At 37.3% G+C, this 24,873-nt stretch overlaps 1 protein-coding gene across 10 annotated transcripts in view; it reads right to left on the bottom strand.

Annotated features, from left to right (window-relative positions):
• The window catches only part of GRM8 (glutamate metabotropic receptor 8), a 348,011-nt gene that overhangs the window by 5,554 nt on the left and 317,584 nt on the right, over nt 1-24,873 (bottom strand). For 9 of the 10 annotated variants that reach the window (XM_035559306.2, XM_035559303.2, XM_035559311.2 and 6 more), the window contains one exon: nt 912-1,158. In XM_035559306.2, coding sequence (XP_035415199.1) covers nt 912-1,158 — 247 coding nt within the window. Of the gene's footprint in view, nt 1-856; nt 1,159-24,873 lie in introns of all 10 variants that reach the window. The other variant, XM_035559304.2, reaches the window with a different exon arrangement.

Below are 24,873 nucleotides of genomic sequence, written 5' to 3'. Positions count from 1 at the left end.
TTCTAGTACTTAAGGGGGGCCTACAAGAAAGCTGGAAGGAGTGTAGTGATAGGACAAGGAATAATGGCTTTAAATTAAATGAAGGTAGATTTAGTTTAGACAGCAGGAAGAAATTCTTTACTATTAGGGTGGTGAGACAAAGGCACAGGCTGCTCGGAGAAGCTGTGGATGTCCCATCCCTGGAAGTGTTCAAGGCCAGGTTGGATGGGGCTTTGAGCAACCTGGTCTAGTGGAAGATGTCCCTGTCCGTGGCAGTGGGGTGGAATTAGATGATCTTTAAGGGTCCTTTCCAACACAAACCATCCTGTGATTCTATGAAATGCTTTGATGGGAAGTGTTATTCTGCGAAGTGTTAGTGATCATGAGTTGTGATAAATGAACAAGTTAACAATAAATATTGACTTAGGGTGGAAAGGTAAAAAGGATTATTTTCACTCCTATATCTAACTGCAAAATAAAAACAATGTTAACTTTCCTATATTTTTTCAATGAGCTTTTGAGTTTTGAATATATAATGATGACTATTAATACACCTTATGTATTGCCAGGACATACTGCTGACATACTGTGATAACTGTCACATCAATGGACAACACAGCAAATTAGCTTTATCTAAAACAGATTATTATTTTTTAAAAAAGATGTGGCTTTCCAAAATTTGCTTGTTTTTTTTTTTTTAATTTCTTTTTTTTACCTAGCCTCTTACTATCTATGAAAATCAATTTGTATGAAGCAACTCTAGGCATTCCTGCATTCAGCAGTACATTAATTCTGACACATCTCTGGATTCATGCATAACAAGCAATGAAAAGAATAAAGTTAATTATTAAAAGAAAGTGCATTCTTGTAAACGTACATCTATTAGGAAGTGCTGCCACTCTTGACCATGGGAAAGTCTACGGATGACTTACTGTTGGTTTCAAGACTTTCGCATAGTTCAGTTTTGACCTCTCCATTTGGTCTGTCATTTCCTTTTTGGGTCAGTTTGCTTTGCATTGTGGCAGCTGTCACTACAGCCTTGAAGCTCCTCTTCCGTTTTTGAACATTCTGCTCTGGATGAAAAATGATAATATAAACCTTGGGCATGTAGAGCATGCCCAGAGACACAGAAGCACTTAAGCTCATGGAGACAGTAAGTGTCGTTGTCTGGATGTACATCTGAGGAAGGAAAGAAACAACATAAAAATCATTGTTATATTGGTTTAACATATGAAGGCAAATTAAGTAATTATCTTTAAAATACTAGCCAAAAAACAGAAACAATAACATTCTTCTTTTTTTTATACATACATCAGAAAGACACTTGACTTTGATTGCCTTCAATTAGTGTCAAGTATGGCTTGAGAGCTGGGCCTGTGCAAACCTCATGAAGTTCAACATGGCCAAGTGCAAGGTCCTGCACCTGGATCGCAGCAATCCCAAGCACAAATACCGTCTGGATGATGAGTGCATTGAGAGCAGTCTCGTGGAGAAGGACCTGCGGATGGTGGTTGATGAGAAGCTCAACGTGAGTCAGCAATGTGAGCCTGAAGCCCAGAAAGCCAACTATATCCTGGACTGCATCAAAAGAAGCACAGCCAGCAGGTCAAGGGAGGTGATTCTTCCCCTGTGTTCTGCTCTCGGGAGACCTCACAAAGAGTACTGCATTCAGCTCTGGGGCCCCAATATAAGAAGGACATGGACCTATTAAAGCCCTTCCAGAGAAGGGCTGCAAAGATGATCAAGGGGCTGGAGCACCAGTCCTACGAAGATAGGCTGAGGGAGTTGGGATTGTTCAGCCTGGAGAAGAGAAGGCTCCAGGGAGACTCTATAGCAGTGTTCTAGTACCTAAGGGGGGCCTACAAGAAAGCTGGAGAGAGGGTCTTTACCAGGGATTGTAGTGATAGGACAAGGAATAATGGCTTCAAACTAAAAGAAAGTAGATTTAGATTGGACAACAGAAGAAATTCTATACTCAGAAGGTGGTGAGGCACAGGCACAGGTTGCCTGGAGAAGCTGTGGATGCCCCATCCCTGGAAATATTCAAGGCCAGGCTGGATGGGGCTTTGAGCAACCTGGTCTAGTGGGAGATGTCCCTGCCCATGGTGGAGGGGTGGGGTTGGAACTTGATGATCTTTAGGTTCCTTCCAAACCAAACCATTCTATGATTCTATGATTCAGTGGCTGTTTTTGTTTGTTTGTTTGATTGATTGATTGTTTTAACCTTAAAAGTACTCACTAGAAAAAACATAATATTTATTAAACTTAATTCTCATAAAAACAGACAAGATTCTTTAGCAATTGCTACGTGAATAGTTCAGGCCAAGAGGGGTGACAATAGGGTTAGTCTTGTATCAATTATTTTAATGGACAGAAGTCTCTACAACAATATACCACGTGCAGTTCAGTAGTGTGTACAACATGGTTCAACCATGCAACAAGTATAATGCAGAAGCTAATGAAATTTTTGACATATTGTTTGACTTTCAAGCCTGGAAATATAGTTTCTCCCTAGTGAAGCTTTAATATTATTGAAGTTTTTGTTTTTGTTTTGTTTTTCAACATTTCCACCTTACCGTTGAATTCCAGCCACAGCGCTGCTCTGTTTACACATAAAAAAAAAAAAAAAAAAAAAAAGCCATTTGTCCTAATTAGGAAATCAGAAAATTGAGGAATCAGGAAAAAAAAAAATAATGGACTTCAATCCCTGAAGCAGACAAAAACTACTGACATTTCTGATCTATTGTCCATTGTCACCTACAAAATAAAGCAATTCTGGTCTTCCATAGCCCCATAAAAGAAAATTAAAATGATCATTCCATAAGAACAGCAGAGAGAAGTTGTTTTTATTTATTTATTTATTTTTTATTATTTGGCTAAGTATTCATATACTACACCAGAAATATTAATTTAGTTTTATCCAACACTTATTTTTCCTAAAGGAATATATTTTATTAGACATTTTATGAGACAATTTTATTTATTATTCTGCTTGTTTTGCTAAAGTAAATAGGAAATCTCTCAGTAATAATGTTGTTATACTGAAAAAATGATTCTGAAGTAAAACTTGCTCATTGTCTTGGCAGACACTGACTTTGTTGTCAAGCACGATTTTAAGCACTAGCCAATACTATCACTTTGAGCTGGAAATAACATTGCCTTTAGGAGAAAAGTACAGATATTAAAAACTGGTGTGCAGTCACCATTAAGCTGAACATTTTTGAATGTATTTTCATTTACAAAGTTTTCACATTACTTTCTCCCCAGAGATCACAAACAAACTGTGTTCTTACTTAAAGCACCATTAGCTGAGAAATGTGACAAATGTATTTCCAAAGGGTGGACTCTCACTGTGAACCACTTTGCAAAGCATCAGAACGATTATACAGAAAACTGCTCACGATTCCCACAAAATGAGGCAAGGACCCATCTACTCTTTAAGAAAAGATGAAAAATGCTTCAAAATTTATAAAAAGATGAACCTGGTTCCAGGGACAGCATGAGACTGAAAAGACAATCATGATTTCCTCATGTTGAGGAACGTTATAGGAAGAATATCTCCCTTCTTTTCAATAATACACCGAGATAATACATCAGGAAATATATACTATGGAGTCATTTCTCACATTAGTGAAATAGCTGTGTTCCCTTCAATTTCCAAATTGACAGTTGTGTGCCTGAAAGCAGATCCTGACCGTCATTTTGCATGACTACTTCTAATGAAAACTTCACACGGTTACATTCATAGGCAGTTTTTTTCAGACTTCCATGGAAGGACCTCTGTGTAGATGCACATTCACATGCAGACAGCACCAATGATATATCTTTTTCCCTCTGAACCAAATAAGTTGTTCTCTAATTGAACTGGTACAGCATTGGATTTTAGAGTTAAGTGTTGCATTAAGTGGTCTCCAAAAGTAAAAATATTTTGGTTCCTAAAGATGCACATATTTCCTAACAGAATTTGCAAATCTGAAATCAATGCAAGTAAGGCCTTTAACAAACTGTAATGCATATGAAAATTCCATTAAGCATAAAAAGTGTTTTTCTGAAGCCTTACTAGTTTTGAAAATCAAACCCATGGCTATTAAGTGACTAGCTGAGCATCACCCGGGGATCCCCTAACAGTGCCTGACATTGAAATATTTTTTTAAGTCTAAAGACTTAATACCTGACCCATAAGTTCTTTTTTTTTCTCTTATGGTTCAGTATAAGTATCAGAGGATAAAAAAGGATAAAGATCCTCTGGATGTTATAGGGTAAAAAGCATACATTCACATAATAGCACTAGCTATATTAGCAAGAAATATTTGCATCATGGTATGGGCCTTTTTGAGAAGGCTTTTTTGAGAAGGCCCACAATGCCAAGCTCTTACAAATACCAAAGAGGAACAATCTCTTCCTGAAGGTTTCCATACAAATAAACCTTATAGGTCAATCAATTCTAAATCTGACCACGCATTCACCACAATAATGAGAGCCCATGGATTTCAATACACTTAGTGCAGGTATTTTACATGAGCTATATCGTTATGTTTAACTTAGTTTCTGTGGATTCGGTTGAAATGACCAGCACAAAGGCCTATTTGAAAAATATCTAAATCACAGGTTCTTTCATGTTGCAGATTACAGTTCATATACAATGAGGTTTATTTGTAATGGTGACAGTATTTTTGAACCATCTGCTAGTCATATTGAAGAATTAACTCTAGAGCGAGTAGGGAATTTTCTGACAGAAAAATTTCAAATAGTGAATATAATCTTTAGAGATTTTAGGCTTCATGGACCCCGTTTTGCATGGATTGCTCTTACTACATACTATTTAATGAAACTTATGAGAAAGAATGACTTCAATAAACTTTCTAGACCTTGAAAGGAAGACTTTGAACATGTACTTACACATTGTGTGTGGTATGTATATTAACCTGACTTTTTACTCCAGTGAAATTGCATACTCAACTGGAGACTAGTTGTCAATCACTCTAATTACTAAACAGTCTGGGCCCAATTACTCTTTCTACTTCTTTTTAAATGGTCAGTTTCAGGACGATAGTCTGCATACAGGACAGGAACATGCCCTGTATCTAGTCCTTCCTGTCTTTGCAATCCCCCTTCCTGCAGCCCAAATCTAGCAAATACTATGCCCCACACTTGGTTTGACTTTTGTCTGACTCGTTTTATCCCTGACAAGAAGACAACCCTGTGTTATTTTTGTGCATTATGGATATTTTTCATTATCCTGGGAGCATAACTGCCTATGAGTTTTACAGAATTGGCTTCTCTGAAAATCAAGCAGCAACAAAAGTAGAAAAAAAATGAATTCTGATTTTTTTTTTCAGAAGTCTCACAGTGGTAGTTAACTCCAAGTTACAGGAGAATAAAGGTCCCTTTCTCACAACAATTCAGATTCATGGTTACATAGAAATGAATTTCAGCACTCCTCAAACTAAAACCCCTTCTGAACTACAATCTTTTTGTCCAATAAAGCTTTTCACAGATATAACTAAGGCTGCTATATCTGTTCTCCTTGTTCCTGACAGTCAGAACACGTAAGACAGAAAAGTAAAATCACTGCAGCACACACACACACACAAAAAAAAAAAAAAAAAATCTTGCTTCCCCTTACACTAGGGGAAAAACTTGAGGCCTAAATACCTTTCTGTTTCCATCCACCACCCTACCTGAACTGAACTGATCCAGGGCTTATGTACTGTTTTCCCCCCTCATAACTGACAAAGCATCTCATATAAATGATCCAGACCCTCTGTCCCCACTCCTATCTCATAAATGACCTTCACATTTTCCCCATCAGAAGGATCTTACTCACTTGGTGACACAGCCTTTGATGGCCTCAGGCAGCTAAAATAGATAATAGTTGTGTGGATATCTAGGGATTTTCTACCTTCTAACTTGTCTTCTAGGACTATCTCCTTCTGTCTATTGAAACTTAAAACATAACATAGGAAACACTGGGGTAGTCAAAAAGAATATAAAAAAATATACACATTTCAAAATTACTTCCTTTATTTAGAAGTACTTGAAACTGAATTGCCTCCTTGGTAACCTGAAAAATGTTTATGCATCAAATCTGGTGTGTGCACCAAAGTGTCCCAATTCAGGTAGCTGAGTGACTACCTCTCAGCTAGGCCTAACTACTTAGAATTGAAATATCACCTAGGTTCCCAGTAGGGTCCCATCCACTTGGTGCTTGCAAAGGCAATGTCATGCACATAGCATGAAATGAGCTCAACCACTTTAATTAGAGATCAAAAATAGCGGTAATGTCACATTTTTTGTCCAGTTTGCTTCCTTGGTTTGAGTCCTCCCCTATTTTCACACATAAAATTACATTCTAGCTTCCTTTAGACTTCCCGTTTTTCTTAAACTACATATTTTTCCTTTCTACTCAGTTTTAGTAGGTCAAATAGAGGGTACCTTTCGCCAGACCCGTTCTCTAATCTGATTTTAACAGTATACCTTAGAGATGTGGGAGATATGGTTACTGTGATTTCTTGAGTGAACTGAATCTAAGTTTTCCACTTTGGTGGAAGTTCTCTGACTGCTAGTAGTTATAACACAACAGATGAACAACTACAGTACTGAGTGAGTGCTCAGCTACAGAGGGAGGCTTGGTATACCGCAAGCTGTGTGCCTAATGTAGATCCAAATCAGCTTCTTGCACTCCAAAAAGAAGTGGGTGTTTAAAAGATGCAGCTGGTCTAATGTCTCTCACTGGCTAACTATGCAATTTTCCCTTTAGAAGAACAGGTTAAAGAAACAGCCTCAGTATTGAACAACGCTGCTGAGACAGATATATCCAGATAGGCGTTCTTGAATGTGTCCTACACTGACAGTAACAGAGAAGAAGATGGAATTATGATTTCATTTTTCCCTTATCATTGTTATCAAATACTTCATGTCTCGTCTATGAATCTTCTCATCTACTTCAGCCCGTTTCATTTTTCAAGGCCAGAACTGTAGCAAGCATTATTTCCCGTAAGGGATTTTAGCTATCAGTCTCTCCCACCACTCTTGCCTCAACTCCCAGCTGTTGAAATCATCCACTAGATCATTCATAGCCAGAAGATAAATGATACAATAACAATAACAATATATGCCATCTATCTGAATGCATGCCACAAATTGGGAAAGACAGCAAAAACGTCTGTCAGTTTGTAGTGGAGAGAGCAAAGGTATTTGCAGTCTCGGCAAAACACAAGAATTGGTAGCCAGTTTTCCTTCACTGCAGAATTTAGAGTGCTTAGGAAAAAAAAAAAAAGTCTCTCTATTAAAGTGAGCATGCCATAACACTAAAATTGCTTTTGCATGTGTTGCTGCTTACTAAAGAGTTGATTGGATGACGACACTTACGGTTTCACAGTTGTGTTCACAAACCAGAAAGAAACACTATGGAATTAATTCCACACCAAGAATCAACATGGAAAAGGCTCACTGCAGGCAGATACATTAGAAGCCTGGAAACACTCCGACAGGGAGGTAACAATGTTGGCAAGCAGCCAATAACTAACAAAAGGATTCATACTTCTCTGCAGAACCTGCATCCCCATAAGCTTACACCTACATATTTTTATTCTTTTCACTGCCCGACATACTTTCCCGTCTGGACCTGTGGGAAGAAAATTCTTATTTTCTTGAGGAAAAACATTGTAGGTACAAGTCAGTCATCATTGTTTTGCTCACATTGACATAACAAGATTATTTTCCAGGTATAGGACAAACTTCATGCAGTGAGTCTTATTCAAACATTTGCTTAGTTAGAAAACATGGAAAACTACTTAACATATATATTTTTTTAACTTTTTTTAAAATATTCCTTACCAAAATATCAATTAAAATGAGGCTGTAAAAGAAAATCAAAGCCTTTTCACAAGCATAAAAGTAACACATTCATTAGGGTATTATCTCAAGCAGTAAACATAGACTGTGATTCTGTACCTTGCAGAAAAAAAAAACTGAGAAAACAAATCCTCTTTATTTTTATTTGTACATTTCAGTTGTTTTCAGAAATTTTAAGAGAAAGAAAAGATCTAATGACTGATTTCAAAGTGAATGTTTGTCATCTTTAAAAATATGAACTTTCATAAGATGTTAGAGGAGCTATGAAAGCTTGTGGCCTCAGTGGAACATAAATATACCTGCATTTCAAAAACTGAATTATGGTAATGGTATCACTGTTCAGTTTTTCCAATTTAAGTCCAATTTTGACCTTTCCAGCAATATCTATAAGGATTCTCTTTCTACCCATAAAATATTTTATGTGAAGATGGAAATGACTTTACTAGTTTTTTTTGTTGTTGTTGTTGTTTTTGGCATTTTATTTATTATTTAAAGGTACAAAGGATCTGTCAACCACTCATTGGAAACGATATGTTCAACATCTGCATGTTGCAAATCTTGCATTGCATATGTTCCCCTCCAAAGTGCTTTTTCACCACATGCCTAAAATTAACCTTAGTTCTTCCAAACAATTTCCAGTGACTTTTCAATATCTGATTTTACCATAGTGGTAGCTCTATCCTAAACACAGAAAATGCCTGGAATTCAGATACTGGGAAGTTGATGATATTCACTTCACCAAGCTTGGATAATCTGTTCTGCAATTTGGGAACAACTTCTCATTGGGCCAATAATGGTTGTCCAACTCTGTATATTTCTTCATCTAATTTTCTAAGAAGACATGATTCCTTTGTGGTACAGAGGGTATCAGGTTATCATTTGACTGTATCAAATAAAAAGAGGAATAGGTGATCTCTAGGTCTAGGAAACAAATATAAATACAATACCACTATGTCTACAGCAGTAAATAAAACCATACTAAGGTATAGACCTGAGTGCTAGGACTTTACTGTCTGCACTGTTATATGTGTGTGTGTGTGTGTGCGTGTGCGTGTCTTGGCAATGTATCATAACCAATTTAGATAGAACCTAAGAGGGCAAAACAGAAGACAATGTCCACAGCAACACCACCTTCTCAACAGGGAGGATATTAATGACAGTTGTCATTACTATTAGCATGTCATCTTTACCATAAAATTCCCAAAAATGAGATTTTTGCCTGCTTTAATTCCTAGAGTTTGTTCCTTTCTTTTCCTTTCCTTTCCTTTCCTTTCCTTTCCTTTCCTTTCCTTTCCTTTCCTTTCCTTTCCTTTCCTTTCCTTTCCTTTCCTTTCCTTTCCTTTCCTTTCCTTTCCTTTCCTTTCCTTTCCTTTCCTTTCCTTTCCTTTCCTTTCCTTTCCTTTCCTTTCCTTTCCTTTCCTTTCCTTTCCTTTCCCTTCCTTTCCCTTCCTTTCCCTTCCTTTCCCTTCCTTTCCCTTCCTTTCCCTTCCTTTCCTTTCCTTTCCTTTCCTTTCTTTTCCTTTCCTTTCCTTTCCTTTCCTTTCCTTTCCTTTCCTTTCCTTTCCTTTCCTTTCCTTTCCTTTCCTTTCCTTTCCTTTCCTTTCCTTTCCTTTCCTTTCCTTTCCTTTCCTTTCCTTTCCTTTCCTTTCCTTTCCTTTCCTTTCCCCTTTCCTTTCCTTTCCTTTCCCCTTTCCTTTCATTCCCTGTTTCATGTTTCAAATGTTTTAGTTCTTCTGTAATCCCTACATTTGCAAAAGGTTTCTGACAACACATAACCCCTGTAGACCTAGACTGTGGCTTTGCAGATAACATCACAGAACACTGGCATCAGAAATTTTGCTGTTTTGTAGAAAGAGATGTAGAAGATTAGAATGAAACAAGCATTGCAATTATTAAATATTATGCTTATTGGGAATGAGTCACAGTTCAGCTTTACTTAATCTGCAATTTTTTACAGTGTTTTATCTAGAACACCAATAAAATAAACTCTGCTTCTGTACTACGGTCAATCCTTCAAATCTCAGTACATAGGTGTCATACAAAATGTTATGCACTGTCTTGCAGACCTTCAAAGTCATTTAAAATATCAGTAGGTAATTTTATTCTATTTTCTTCTCATAAATTAGATAAGATATCACAGTACCATACAGCTTATGCATCACCCCAATTTACTGAAGTATTTTGGTTTTTCAAGGGCCCTGTGATCCATTCATCTCATCAGCCTTATTATAAATAAAGTCACCATAGTCAATCACTGATCAAAGACTAATCTCTACTATATCTGTTGTAATATATATGTCAGTCCTGCCATTCAGGAGTGCTGAACTCCAAAAGGTAAATTGGAGAAAGTGTTCACGGTTTGTAAATCAAAGCTAAGATATCTACAAATATCATTTAAATATATGTCAACAATGAATAACTATATCAGAAAAAAATCTTCATTGCATAGAAAACTTGAGGAAGGAGATTATTTAATAGTAGTTGTTCTACTATATGTTTATTGAATCTTCAACATAATGCAGAAGTAAGATTTTTATTGTGTTACACTTAAGATTTTCTTAGAGGTAAAATGTTAAGCAAAGAATTCATTGTTAGTCTAACTAAAATCTTAACAACCTAATCAAAACTACAGCAAACATTATTGTTAATCCATTTATAATATTACTAGCATTTACTGTCCAAATCATTTAATTATAACAGGAAAATTCCATTAACAATATAGCTAAAACTGTTATACTAAACTTTCCAGTATCAATCCCTTTTCTCCAGTGATCAATACCCTTTTAGTGCTCCTTTGGTTCCTAAGCACTACAGATTCAGCCCAATGTTTTCAGCCCAAGTCCCAGCGTTTGTTACTCAGAGGCTAACAGGTTTGTTAGACCTTCACCTTATACAATATTCAGAGATGTAATCTGAAACAAGTTAGGCAATAGTCTCCTGACTTCTGGACAGTCGTTATAATACCTAGCACAGGCTCAGGACTTAAGCCCAGCTACATCGCAAGAGCCATCACAGAAACATTATTACAAAGTCTGTGCCCTTTTCCTTTTAAGAAGTCATTTTGGTGGGGGCTACAGCTTGGTATATTTTATTTAATAATTAAAAATAAATAAATAAATAAAAACATTATTTTATTTTAAGATTGCCAAAGATTTTCTACCAAAGATGTAGTCCAGTCTGTAAATCAGTTACATACACATTAGAAATCCTAATTGTCTTTGGTCAAATGCATTCTGATTTGCACTATTGTAGATCAACTCATCTATACAGGATGTAGCACAATTTAGAAATCATTTTATATTTGCACTTTTATAATTTTTAGGGAAGTATATTTCTTATAAAACAGAATTTTTAATTCATTCTTCAGGTATCTACTTTAAATGCAGACTGTATCTGCCCAAAGGCTAAATCAACTACCAAATGTGGCAGGTGGACAAATATTCAAAATAAATTAATGTAGATTGGCACATCTTCAACTATAATCCATTTGAAAATATGGGAGCTGACATTTTGGAACACCCAAAACTCTAGAAGCCAGTTGGCAACCCTGAAATTGTCACTTTCATATGCATAACTGTATAGTGATGAAAATGCAAAAGGAAAAAAAAGCTGTTTTATAGAGAACTACACAGAGATTTTACCAGGAAAAAGAAAAAAGAAAAACATGTAGCTCGGATTTAACTCATATTCTAGGTTTAAATTAAAAATGAAATGATTTCTCACAACACAGAAACCATTGTTTTTGACTGAAACACTTTTAGAGTTAAAATATATGTAGCAGAGTAGATTTGAAATTTGCAGAGTATTACAAACCTGCCTTTTTTAATGACCAATACTGACTGAAGAACAATTTCCTAAAACTTGAAAAAACATAGCAAAAGTTTAACCTTAGCTGCTGATTTATTAGCTACATTTTAATGTTTTCTGAAGTCTTTCAAATATGTATTATACCTTAGCTAAAGAGATAGCTATGCTCCAGGAATACTATTAAAACAACCTCTAACGCTCTAATAAACAGCCAGTAGGTTTAGTTTTAGAATGTATTTGTTCATTTAATGCATATGGCTTATATGTCAGAGTTCAAGTACCTGATAGAGACAAATACTAAATGAAGTACACTTGTTCAGAAGATAATTTTATTTAGCATCTTCAAGCAGGGCATAATTAAGTTACTCTGTCATACAAAATGATGGAGACTTAAATAAGTAACAGCTGGTTACCCCAATGGCTGTACAACTGCAGGGCAGCCTTTGGCAGAAAAAGCTGTGCAAACACAACCAATACATTATGCTAATGGGAACAATGTAATGAGCAAGGAAGCAGCTAAAATGGAATGACAAAAAGAAAAACAAACAATCAAACAAGTCCCTTCAGCCCTTAGCACGCATTTCAATTGCAATTAGTTAACAGAAATCTTACAATGACTGTACTCAAGTACTAGCCTTATCTAGAAATGTTTGTTAAATTCATCCCTTATGTCAGAATAAGTTTAATGACAGCGGGATGAATCCACAGATAGTTCCTCCCTTGACGTCAGTGAATTGCTCCCAGTGGTGAATTGACCAAAACATGTAAGCTAATAAAATTATTTCTTCATTAATTTTCTCTCCCATTTTTTAGAAGAAAAAATAAACCAGCCTTGGTATAAGCAGCCAAAATCAGACTTTGAAATATGTGCATTATAAAAATATTTTCCCCTCTTACTACTAATGTATACAAGTTCCACCTGACTATTTACTTGCACTGGTACTCTGAAATTTTTGTTCCATAATTCATTATGACACAGCTTTAGTAACATTTTTCTGTCAGATTTTATTCATTGCAGGAGGCCATTGTGAATTCCTTACCTAGTTCTAAATCAGGAAGGAACTCACACTAATTTGAACTAGATGTTAGAAGAAGTTCCTAGCTGCAGTGCAGAGGGTGTGTTATGCACTATACATTCTGTGCTGCATCTAACCCAGTGTGCCCAGGTGGCCAAGGCCAATGGCATCCTAGCCTGCATCAGAAACAGTGTGGCCAACAGAACTAGGGAAGTAAAGGTCCCCTTGTACATGGCACTGGTAAAACTACATCTCAAATATTGTGCTTAGTTTTGGGCCCCTCACTACAAGAAAGATATTGAGTTGCTTGAACATATGCAGAGAAGAACAACGAGGCTGGTGAAGACACATGAGGAATGACTGAGGGAACTGGGGTTGTTTACTCTGGAGAAAAGAAGGCCGAGGGAGACCTCATTGCTCTCTACAACTACTTGAAAGGAGGTTGCAGTAAGGAGGGTATCAGTCTCCTTTCTTAGGAGACAAGTGATAGAAAATGAGGAAAGTTACACCAAAAGTCTCAAGTTGCACCAGGGGAGGTTCAGATTAGATATTAGGAAGAATTTCTTCATGCAGCATTGGTCAAGCATTGGAACGGGCTGCCCAGGGAAGCGGTGGAATCCCAGTCCCTGGAGATTAAGGAGACACATGGATGTGGCACTAAGGGATATGGTTTAGTGATGGGACTGGTAGGTCAGGTTCTTGGTTAGACTTGATGATCCTGAAGGTCTTTTCCAACCTACATGATTCTATGATGCTATGTTTCTAACCCCTATCCCTTTCTGAGTCCACTTCAAAAGAATGTTCAAAATAGGACTTTTAAAGTCTTTTCAAGTAAGACTTTTGAAATAGCCTATAGTGATTTACAATCCAAGACAAAAATCATAATCTGGATTACCAAAACAGAAGCAGAGGACAGTGATTTCTGGGGGTGGAGAAAGTGACCTGGAAAAGTTTAAGGACAGAACGGAAACTGAAGGAGAAAAATATATATATATATATTTATGAGTGGTTAGCTTATGAATTGTTAGAGGTATCCAGAATACAGGAGTCTGTAACATATTTCCCCTCATATTTTTCATGTGAGTGAAACATGAAACTACTACTACACTACTGCTGAAATGCTGATGACCCACCAACTACATATGAAAAAATCTGATACACATTGAAAATGGTCATCTTAATCAAAAGATTGCACAGCAGCAAATTAAAAATTCTTAGGCAACATTGTCCACACTAGAAGTACAGGATCACAGAACACAGGTACTGTCTCTTCTCCATACAATTTATTATCTAATTATACATAAGAAATATCAAGAATACATCAAACAGCAGAAGGCAGTGATTCAGTAGAAACTATGAAGATTCAGTAGAAACTATGAGAGTCTAAGCAGTTTAGCAAGCAGAACTTTGCTTTGGGACATCACGTGTCCCTCCACAATAGCATATGATTGCTTTATGAACCTGTCCAGATTCATCTGTTTGGTCTAAAAACACTACTTTTATTGGTTTCTAGTCATGTGGCTTTACATCCCCTGAATTTCACTTTGGCAGTGCTTCTTTGAGCTCAGATTGATACATATATGCAAAGTCTCAGCTCTTTCCTCCCCCCATCTGGGCACCTATCATACCAAATGACCTAAGAATGCTGGTTCAGAAGGGAAAAGGAAGAACAATCACCTCCTGTAGGCTATGCAAAAGCCTATCTGGTTTCTATAAGCCCTGTTTTATAATGTATTGTTATTATGGACTACCTCCTCTATGTTCTTCCTAGACAGTAGACCTGATAAAAGCTTGCCACTATTTCATGTTTGTCCAAGAACAGATACCAAGGGAACAAAAGGTACATCAGAACAAAGGTATCTTCATTTCTTCCATCAAATTATATCAATAGCATAGCCTTGTGAAGTCTTTTAACTTTAGCTTGCCCTTTTGCCTCCCTATCACTCCTTTGACACATTTTCATTACAATACCAAGATATACTGTTATTCAATAGCTCAATTTATCAGATACAACCAATCTTAACAACTAACAAGCAGTTGCAACTATCAAATAAGGGTTATGCATGGAAACAGAGATTGCCCAGAGGTCTCTCTCCTTGGAGATCTTCAAAAACCATCTGGACATGTTCCTGGACAACCAGACGTAGGTGGCCCTGCTTGAATAGAATTGGACCAGATGACCTCCAGAGGTCCCTTCCAACCTCAGCCAATTCTGTGATTCTGTTCCTGCAGGACTGTTTTATGACCCCATAAAAGCTCGTAGCAGGTACAGCAGATTGTCATGAGACAAAAAATGTTTTCAGTTATATAATTTCAGACTAACAATACTTCCTTTCAAGGCCAATCCTGCCATTCCACCACAGAGTTCGATCCAGCTGTTTGCACTGTGACCCAAATTGTCTCATTTATTTTCGTTGCACGGATCTCTACTTTATATATAATGTCATATAATGCCATGGAGTCCTGACACTTCATCATCTGAACCAATATCTGTTCAGAGTTCTACATTTCTCATCTAAAGTGCATGCCTGCATTTCCTTTGTGTGAAAACTTTTTCTGGGTGAGGGATGAAATGGGGAAATACAGTCTCAAAAATATGGTCAGACAGTGGTCTGACTTGGTACTTGTCAGGGGTCCACTTTGTCTGGATAGGTATCATATTGTAGTGGTCCCCAACATCCAAAAGAAAAACATTAATTTGATTACTATTGTATTTACTTATATCAAAATTCAGCATGAGAACCACAGAGTGATTTGAATGGGGCTTAGCAAACTATTTCCCAAACTCCTCATTTGTCTCTGAAAGTTCTCTGTGACCTACAGACTGTTCTCAGTTTCTTCAGCAGGTAACCAGATATTTATGGCATAGACCTCTAACAAAAATATTTTTATGTGGGTGCTTGAACAACCTTTAAATTGTTTTTTCATCTCAGCTTCACTACCTGGAGAATTCGCGTGGCAAGGCAGCATTTTGCTGACTCAGTGAAATGTGCAGTATGAAAATATCTTAGAGGGGTATCTCTGAGGTATCTCAGAAGAGGATCTCAGAAGAGCAACAAGATAAAACAGTAATGGCATATGTATCTCCTCTCTCAGTCCTACACATGCATAAATATAAACTCTCCTTCTACCTTCCACCTTCCTGTTGCTCTTTCTGTGTTCAGGATGAATCCTCCTTCTTTAAATTATTCTGCCACCCAACATTTAAGAAACAAATAATCAGCAATCAGCTGCAACCCTCTCTGGTGGGGATTCAATTAGTTTCTCTTGGATAATAACACAATGCAGTCCTTCCACAATTTTTCTATGTTAATATTGAAAATTATGTCTTTATCTGAACCCTCACCAGCTATATTGTCATTCATAGGTAATGCTGTACCTTTACTAGATTCAGGTTTAGCATTAGAATCTGTCTGGTGTCAGCATCTGAGCTCTGCTTTTCCTCTGTCATTCATAGCTGAAAAGATTTTTAACCCTGAAAGAAAACCTAACGTTAACATTTCTTGTGGCAATACCAGAAAGTAGGAACTTGTGTGTGGATGGTATGTGGCAGTAGATGTGTCTAAACTGCCCTACAGAAAAAGCACCAACGTGTGTTTGTGACTGATTCAGGCCTGACTCCTGTGTGCCTTGTCTGATAACACCCAGGTGAAGTATGGGTGACCACATTTACATCACTGTCCAAAATGAAGTTCATCATACAAGGTGGATCTGACATACTAGGATCTACATATATCCACCTTCTTCTGCTTTGGTAACATTATACAGAAAGGATAAGTCAGTGCGCTTCCCTTCAGAGGTATGGGATACTTCCTATATAATCACTGTTATTATCTGCCACAAGAGAAGGAGAGATTTGTTGTCAGCCTGAAAAGATAATGTCTAAAAGGATAGAATAGACATAGATTCAAGCATAATGTGAGGCATATCTACTAAGAGATCTCACTTTCCTACTCTTCAGAACTGAACTCTAAACTTGACAATGTATTGGCCTGTCCTATGAATAGACGATGTAAAATTGCCCCCTAACATTTAAACAGCTGCAGTATTTCTTGATCTACTTTTTTCTGCGTCTCCACATTGCTGCTGAGAGGGAAATAGCTTATCCATTCTGTAAGCATTCTCAGCGTCAAAAGGAGTTTTTGTTCCGGATCACCATCTGAATTTTTCTCATACTGAAAATCCACACAAACATACAAAAAAATCCAGATCAGTTTTTTAGGAAAAAAAAAAAAAAGCAAGAAAAAAAAAAAAGATTTTGCTTCATTTACTAGTAGAGTTAATTCAGGTCAGAAGGGACCTCAGGTCTCTAATCAAAGCTCCTCAAAGCAAGGTCTCATGTCTTTATCTGGCTACAAAGGTCTTTATTCAGTCAGAACTTGAATAATAGTAGTATAAATAGAAGTGCTACTGAACTATCTGTAGTAATAATTGAGAAGTGTTTCTGAACTACCTAATGATTTTTTTTTTCATTTCTCTCTGTGGTATCTCCTTGACATCTTGACCTTCCTTGTTCTGCCTTTTTTGAACTAAAAAAAAAGAAGACTGAGACGGGGAGTATATTTTAATTTGCTTTAATGTGCTCTAATTTGCACATTATGGATATTTAAACAGCCTAAATAATGATATCAATAACAAATTAGTATTCAAAGCAAAATGATAAAATATGGTGAAACTCGTGTAAAGTACATGGGATTCAGGTCAGCTCAATTAATAGTGCGTATTTTACATGGTATATTTTAGTTGACTACCTTATACAAATTAAGAGGTTATATCCTCAAGGCATTTTACAAATGTTAATTATTAATATAAAGTAATCCTCTTCAGTATTGTTTTTCCAGTGCAAAAAGCCAACCCAGAATTCAACAGATTGCATATTTTTAAGATGCTGCCAATGTTTTAAACAGAAAATCTCTTTGGTTTGCATTCCTATATATTCAGATTGTCATTGCACATCTGCTGTAATGATTAAATAGGACATTCCATCTCTGGAGGAAAACCAACTCAATTAAGTGAAAGGATTAAAAGGCAGTTTTCCTCCTCCCTCCCCCCCACCTCTTTTTTTAAAAAGACACTTTTGTTTTATCTACTTTCAAACAGGTAATTAATACCTGCAATTATATAAGTAAGTGACAGAGAGCAGTTGCATGCTAAAAGGAACATGACTGCACAATTACCAGTTACTAAATAATTATTTTCTGTCATTAAAAAAAAAAAATCACTAAATTTGTTAGTCACGGTTCCAATGCATCTAAATAAATGGACCAACACGTTGTGTCCTTTCAGACAAATGCAATGAGTTACTAGTAGCTTTCCTTTCAGTGAACTTGAATTGGTGTGCTGGAATGTAGTCTGCAGCCTGCAAAATGGTGGCCAGACAAAAGAGGCCACGTTGGTTCCCTTTACTGCTTTGTTGGGCTATTCCAGATTAAATACTCTATCTTGCCAGATCACCCAGATTTCCAATGCAAAATTTAGTGCTTGCCTGAAATAAAGAGCCTCTGCCACTAGCCAATCTACTGGGGCCATGCTGTCAAAACCCCCTAATGCATGCCAAGAAGAGATACTCTCCTGCCAGCATAGTTGCATCGCCTCACTGAATGACAGATGCAAAACTAACATTAGCTTTCCTCTGTTGGCATACCCACACATTGAGGTTTTGCCAGTGTAACTACGTCAGTCAGTGTCAGCATGTTTGTGGTTTTGAGGTTTTTGTTTTGCTTTGGTTTTTTCGTTTGTTTGTTTTTATAATTTCCTAGCTTTATTGGCAAGTCTTTGTAGATGTGGTACAAGAATATTACTATTAATGATCACAATAGCAGATGACAGTGACTTTCACTGACTTTCATCTGTAAAGTATTTAACGTATTAAACTGTATACAAGGATTAAAAAAAAAAGAACCTTTGGGGCTCATAGGATTCTGTTTGACTTGGTAAGAAACAATTTGGAAATGGGTTACTTGAAGCTGTTTAACTACAGATTCCAAGAAGTTGCACTCTCCATCTGAAGTGTTTCATTGGTGGAATATTTACAGAATTCTTCTGTAATGGAGGCATTTTCTGATATCTAATATGGTTTAGCTCACACTGTAGGTTGTTGCTCTCTTCTCTGGCTGTCCATTTTCATGTAATTCAGAGAACCTCCATTTCTATATGAAAAGTTGGCTGAAACTGGATGTCTTTTTTTTTTTTTTTTTAATTTGTGGTAGAATTAAGATGACCAGGGGACCATGGTTGGTCATAAATAAACTCTAAGACCCTTTGAAACTGCATTTACTACCCATACTTCACTCTGGCAGAACCTCACCAATACCTAGGTTAGCAAGACAGATCTTACCACATTTCCTCTTATCATTCTTATAAAACTGAAAACTAATGTTGTTGTTGTTGTTTAATCAACAGTTAGTAAGTCTGCCTGTAATGCAAACATCCACAGTTTTCATTTTCTGAAAGGAAGAGGGTGTTTGCTTCATGCTTTACAAATCAGCACTAATAGCAAACAAAGAATAAATATGATGTAATAAGATGCTATTTTATTCATTGTTTTGCTTTATAACTGTATAAATAATCTATCCTGGAGTAGGAACAGTCCAGTCAAATTTAGCACACTGTTATTTATATGCAGTAGTGGTTTGTGTAAATTGTGTTTGTGACAGGTTATAATACTAAGAAGAAATGTTTTGGACGCAAGTAACAGATGGCCCGTGACAACTTTATATAAAATATATTATTGTGTAACACAGTTAATAAACCCATCATGTAACATCTATTGAGCTTCACTAAGAGGCAAAATAATACATGGCGCATGATAAAATAAATATGAAATGCAAACCCTGTTATTTACCAGTTACACAAATCCTCTACAGCCAAAAGTTACCCTAAGCCATTGTCTCTCTGCTGTGCCTTTAGAATAAACCCTCAGCTTATGTCACTTCCTTTGTTTCCCCGTGTTCTCTTTTGCCTTTATCTCTGAAAGCATTTTTTAGATTTTTGTTATCTGACAGGTTGCCTACATCGCTGGCATAGTATCCTGCCTTCACTGCTTTCTCTGATTGGATGACCTAATTTTTGCCAGCAGGAGTGCTGAATGAAATAACTATTAATGCCCTGAGCCTATTCAGGTGAAGGCTAAGAGTTCTTTAGAATGAGGGTTATAATAGGAGACAGTAAGCATAGGAACATTTAAGACATTAAAAATAATTTCTTGTCCTTCCCCACAAACCTTACCCCTATTTCACCAACATTTTTGCTTTTTGCATGAGATTTATTTCTGGCTTCAAATGTGAAGTCTAGAGTTTATATCAGTTGTGTTTCTCCCTTCCCAATGCAAAAGGGAGAGTGAGATCTAAATAAGACACGATGTTTAGCAAATTTTGCAGACCCTTTCCTCCTGCCATTTTCTTACTAATTAGTTGCTATTTCTGTCACCATTAGCAACCTTCCACTATCACTGCTATTGGCCCAGATGACTGTCAGCTCCTGGCTTTCACTCCCTGATATGTCCAAGGTGTGTTTGAGGTCCATAAAATGTTTCCATGGGGCCTTTGTCCTCAAATGATGATCTTTTACACCATACTGTTGAGGAAGAAGGTGGTGTAAAAGCTTCACAAGTAGTTCTTCTATTGTTCATACATACATGACCCTTGGTTTTCCTCATCTGATGTTTTATTGCATATTTTTTGCTTGATAAATGCAAGTATTCTTCAGTAATTTCTTTTTCCTATCCATATTACTGGCAGCCTTCTGCCCCTTCCATGAAAATTCAAAATCTTCAAAAGGTAGGTATGCCAAAGATGGATTGAAAACCTATTTTTCTGCACATGTACACTCCAAGGCAAACTACAGTTTTTGTAGAAGTATGTTAGGAAAATGTAAGAAAACAAGGAGAAGCCCTTAGCATAAACAGAATCTTGAATATATTATTCCACTATTTACTCAGCTCTAAACCTGACACTTAACAAGAAACATTTAGCTACACAAGAAAAGAAATTGCATCTTCTCACTTATCCACATTCAAGCTCTATCTCTTGCATTTGGTTTGTGCCAAATTAGCAGAAGAGAGTGAGGGATGAGGCTAAATCGTTCCTTCCTGTGCAGAGGGAATGCAGAGGTCTCCCAACAGAGAGTGGCTTTCCTCACCATATGTGCTTCTTCATCTTGGCCCAGCAGGGCAGGAAAATGAATTTGAGGATTTTCAACACAATGCACGTTATGTAAGTGTTCGCTGCAGTGCTTTGCTCCATTTTTACCTTCAGTGGCTTATTCATGTGCATTTCACACAGAGTGGCTAAGCCTGAAATTTAGAAAGGAACTTCTGGGGGAATCAAGTTAAAATGAAGGTAAAATACAGGTTTGTCCTTTACATATAATTATGACGTAGGTCAGTAGTAGGTCTATGGTTTTGTGCTTAAGCAGTTTACTACTACACAGTTATCAGTTCCCAGAGTAGTTCAAAATCAGCCTCACTAATCTCAGCGCTGACAATATAATAGCCTAATTTGAGACCACAGAGTCACTTGAGAAAAGGTAGCTGACTGAATAACTATGCATTTGGCTATCAGTTCTCTAGGTAGGAATTTTGGACAACTCAGGAGATTCTCCAGGGAGACCCTGCTGCCAAAGGGAAATTTGTATGTTGTTCTTATAGATGCAGAAAGGGTAATGTAGGACAGTCATTTGCAAATAAATATAGTAAGGGGATATTTTGTACATAGCTTGAAATAATGGGAAGACTTTTACTAGAGAGGTGAACTCAGCAAAACCAACCAACCAACCAAAAAAAAACAAAAAACAACAAAATAAACGAACAATACAAAAACAAACAGTTCAGAAAGTCTCATCCAATACAATTGCAAATGCCACTGCAAGGACACAGACAGCCTCTTTGAGAGGTTCAAGGAGGACCCAGGGAACTGGTAAGGCTCACCTCTGCGCCTGGGAAGATGATGGAACAGATCCTCCTGGCAGCAATATCAAGGCACTTGCAAGACAAAGAGGTGATCCAAGACAGGCAGCATGGCTGCACCACGGGTAAATCATGCCTGAGCAATCTGGTGGCCTTCTATGATGGAGTGACTGCATCAACTGAAAACTGATGCAATTGACCAATGTCATCTACCTGGACTTGTGTAAGGCCTTTGACACAATCCCACATGACGTCCTGATCTCCAAATTGAAGAGATATGGATTTGATGAGTGGACCATTCAGTGGATAAGGAATTGGCTTGAAGGTTGCACCCAGAGAGTGGTGGTCAATGGCTCTATGTCCAGGTAGAAGCCAGTGATGAGTGGTGTCCCTCAGGAGTCTGTCCTGGTACTGGTGCTTTTCAATATCTTCATCAATGATATAGACAATGGGATCGAGTGCACCCTCAGGACATTTGCAGATGACACCAAGCTGAGTGGTTCAGTTGATACAACACAAGGAAGGGATGACATCCAAAAGGACCTGCACAAGCTTGAGAAGTGGGCCCATGTGAACCTGGTGAGGTTCAACAAGTCCAAGAGCAAGGTGCTGCACCTGGGTTAGGACAATCCCAGACATGAGCACAGGCTGGGAGAAGAACTCACTGCGAACAGCCCCAACGAAAAACACTTGGGAGTTGTAATGGACAAAAATCTTGACATGAGCCAGCAGTGCGTGCTTGCTGCCCAGAAGGCCGACTGCGTTCTGGGCTGCATCAACAGAGGAGTGGCCAGCAGGTCAAGGGAGGTGATTGTTCCCCTCTGCTCTGCCCTTGTGAGGTTCCACTGGGACTGCTGAATCCAGGCCTGGGGCCCCCAGCACAAGAAGGATGTGGAGCTGTTAGAGCAAGTCCAGAGGAGGGACACGAAGATGATCAGGGGCTGGACCACCTATCCTATGAACAAAGGCTGAGAGAGCTGGGGCTGTTCCGCCTGAAGAAGAGAAGGCCCTGGGGAGACCTCATTGCAGCTTTTCAGTACTTAAAGGGAACTTATAAAAAAGATGGAGAGCAAATTTTTGCTCTGTCAGACAATAATAGGACAAATGGTTTTAAACTAAAAAAAGGGAGATTTAGATTAGACATTAGAAGGAAATTCTTCATTCAGAAGGTGGTGAGGCACTGGAACAGGTTGCCCGGAGAGCTGTGGATGCCCCATCCCCGGAGGTGTTCAAGATCAGGTTGGACGAGGCCCGGGGCAACCTGATCTAGTGGGTGGCATCCCTGCCCATTGCCGGGGGGTGGGAACTGGATGATCTTTCAGATCCCTTCCAACCCAACCATTCTATTATTATTTTCATTGCTATTTCAAAATAAATAAATAAATAAATAAATGAGAGAAATAGAAGTACAAAACAAGGTTAAACTAACTACATATACCTACGTAAGTACTGAACTGCCCCTGTAATTTAAGGATTATATAGTTTTATATGAATCTTCTGAAATTTATGATTTGTGATCTTGGAAAGCAACAAGGATTTTGGTGACACTAATTATTTGACTGAGGGAAGTATCAGCACGAATGTTTTGATTTGCAACAACTGACCTAATGTTAAAATCAATTTAAACAAAGCAGTAGAAGGAAAATACATCTCAGAAACCTTTTGAATTAGCAGTTACAACAGAATAGTGACACTTAAGCTTTTTATAGTCTCAGTCATGGACCGTGGTGTACTTTAAAATTACAACTATCTCCTCACTGAAAACCTTTTAAGTTAGCAGTAATTTGAGGTTTCTCTTTTCCAATGAATATCATTCTGTGGGACCAATGTCTTTCTGGGAATTAAAAATGTGCTAATTTTCATTCTTTAAAAACTTGGTGATTCCACAGCAGTCAGGCTTTTTTGAATGTTTGAGCAACAAAACCAGTTTACCTCCAAGCTCTGCCTCTGCCAACAAAGCATCCTGCCAGTGTTCTCCCAAAGCTGACTCATTTCTGCCTCCACGGTCCTTCCACCAGTTTCATACATTCTTCCTTCTTCTAATAAGTACCAATAAGACAGAGATAACTCACAGCTACTGAGTATCAGTTACAAGTTGCTAAAGGATATGTTATTAAAAACAGATTATATGTGTGAAAATGGCTGATTGGAACTGTATGGGGGATAAACTAACAAAATATTTCTTATCATAGCAAAGTAATATAGAATATCAGAGACATGCAAAGGCATTATCACCTCTTCTGGCAGTCATATCAAGTCACGTCTTCCGATAATCAAAGAGGAAGAAAATGGAGATAATTTTTAATGCTAATTCTTTCATGTAAAATGCATTGCATTTCCTCTGAGAAGGAAATCATCAACCACCGTAATGCTCCCTATAAAATGTAGAAGCTATAAGGTTGATGTTTATGACTAGAAAAAATGGAAAAAATGACACAGCTCAGACATTTAGTAAATGATTGTGTGATACAGTGTTTGCTTGCTAAAAAGTCACCATTCTAGAGCACTAAAGTGTTATGAGTGCAAGGACTTAGTCTACACTCTTTCACTTTTCTTTATTATTTTGGTAAATTCCTGATTAATTACTAAGTATTAACTATTTTATTATGTATAAAAGATTAGTTTCTCTGCTGTAGATACATTAAATTTTGTTTGAAATCTTCCATACATTGCATGTTGAGAGACACAAAATTGGATAAATAATTCACTTTCACTGAACTTGTAAATGCGAAAAGATGACAGACAACTCATTAGCACTTGGACACTAACATTTCTGTGATTAGCCTAAAAGTGGTTTCTAGTAAGACCATGGGTTTGGGATTTAGTACACTCACTAGACACCTAGTTTGATAGGGTTCACATACACTATGTCGGCATAATGTCAAATGAATCTCACCTTATCTGTCCGGAGAACAAGTGTCAGCATAAGGAAACTGAACAGTCCAGCTCCTTTACATTAAGTTCCATAACATCTTATGTTCCTTTATTCATTGAGTTTTATCTACCAATTCCATACAAACACCTATTTGACCAGTAAGTAGATTTTTTTTCTCATTTAGCTTTTTCAGTGAAATATACTGTAAACTGGTTTTGCTACAGCGTTTTTTTAAGTGCTTGTCAACTTACTAGAATTTAAATGGGAATATTTCAAAAACAGTCTATTTAACAATACTTTACTCACAAGATAACTCCCATCCCCTGAAATACAATGATGTAAGTAGGTAAAGAGTTTTAATTGATGTGTCAACATGACAATGTAATCTATTCCTTCTCTATCAGAGTGCCTATACACAGCAATACAAAATTATC

This window comes from Cygnus atratus, chromosome 1 (genome assembly GCF_013377495.2).
Source record: "Cygnus atratus isolate AKBS03 ecotype Queensland, Australia chromosome 1, CAtr_DNAZoo_HiC_assembly, whole genome shotgun sequence".
Lineage (NCBI taxonomy): Eukaryota > Metazoa > Chordata > Aves > Anseriformes > Anatidae > Cygnus > Cygnus atratus.
The sequence above is the reverse complement of the archived record's forward strand: the minus strand, read 5'-3'. Positions and strand labels throughout refer to the sequence as shown.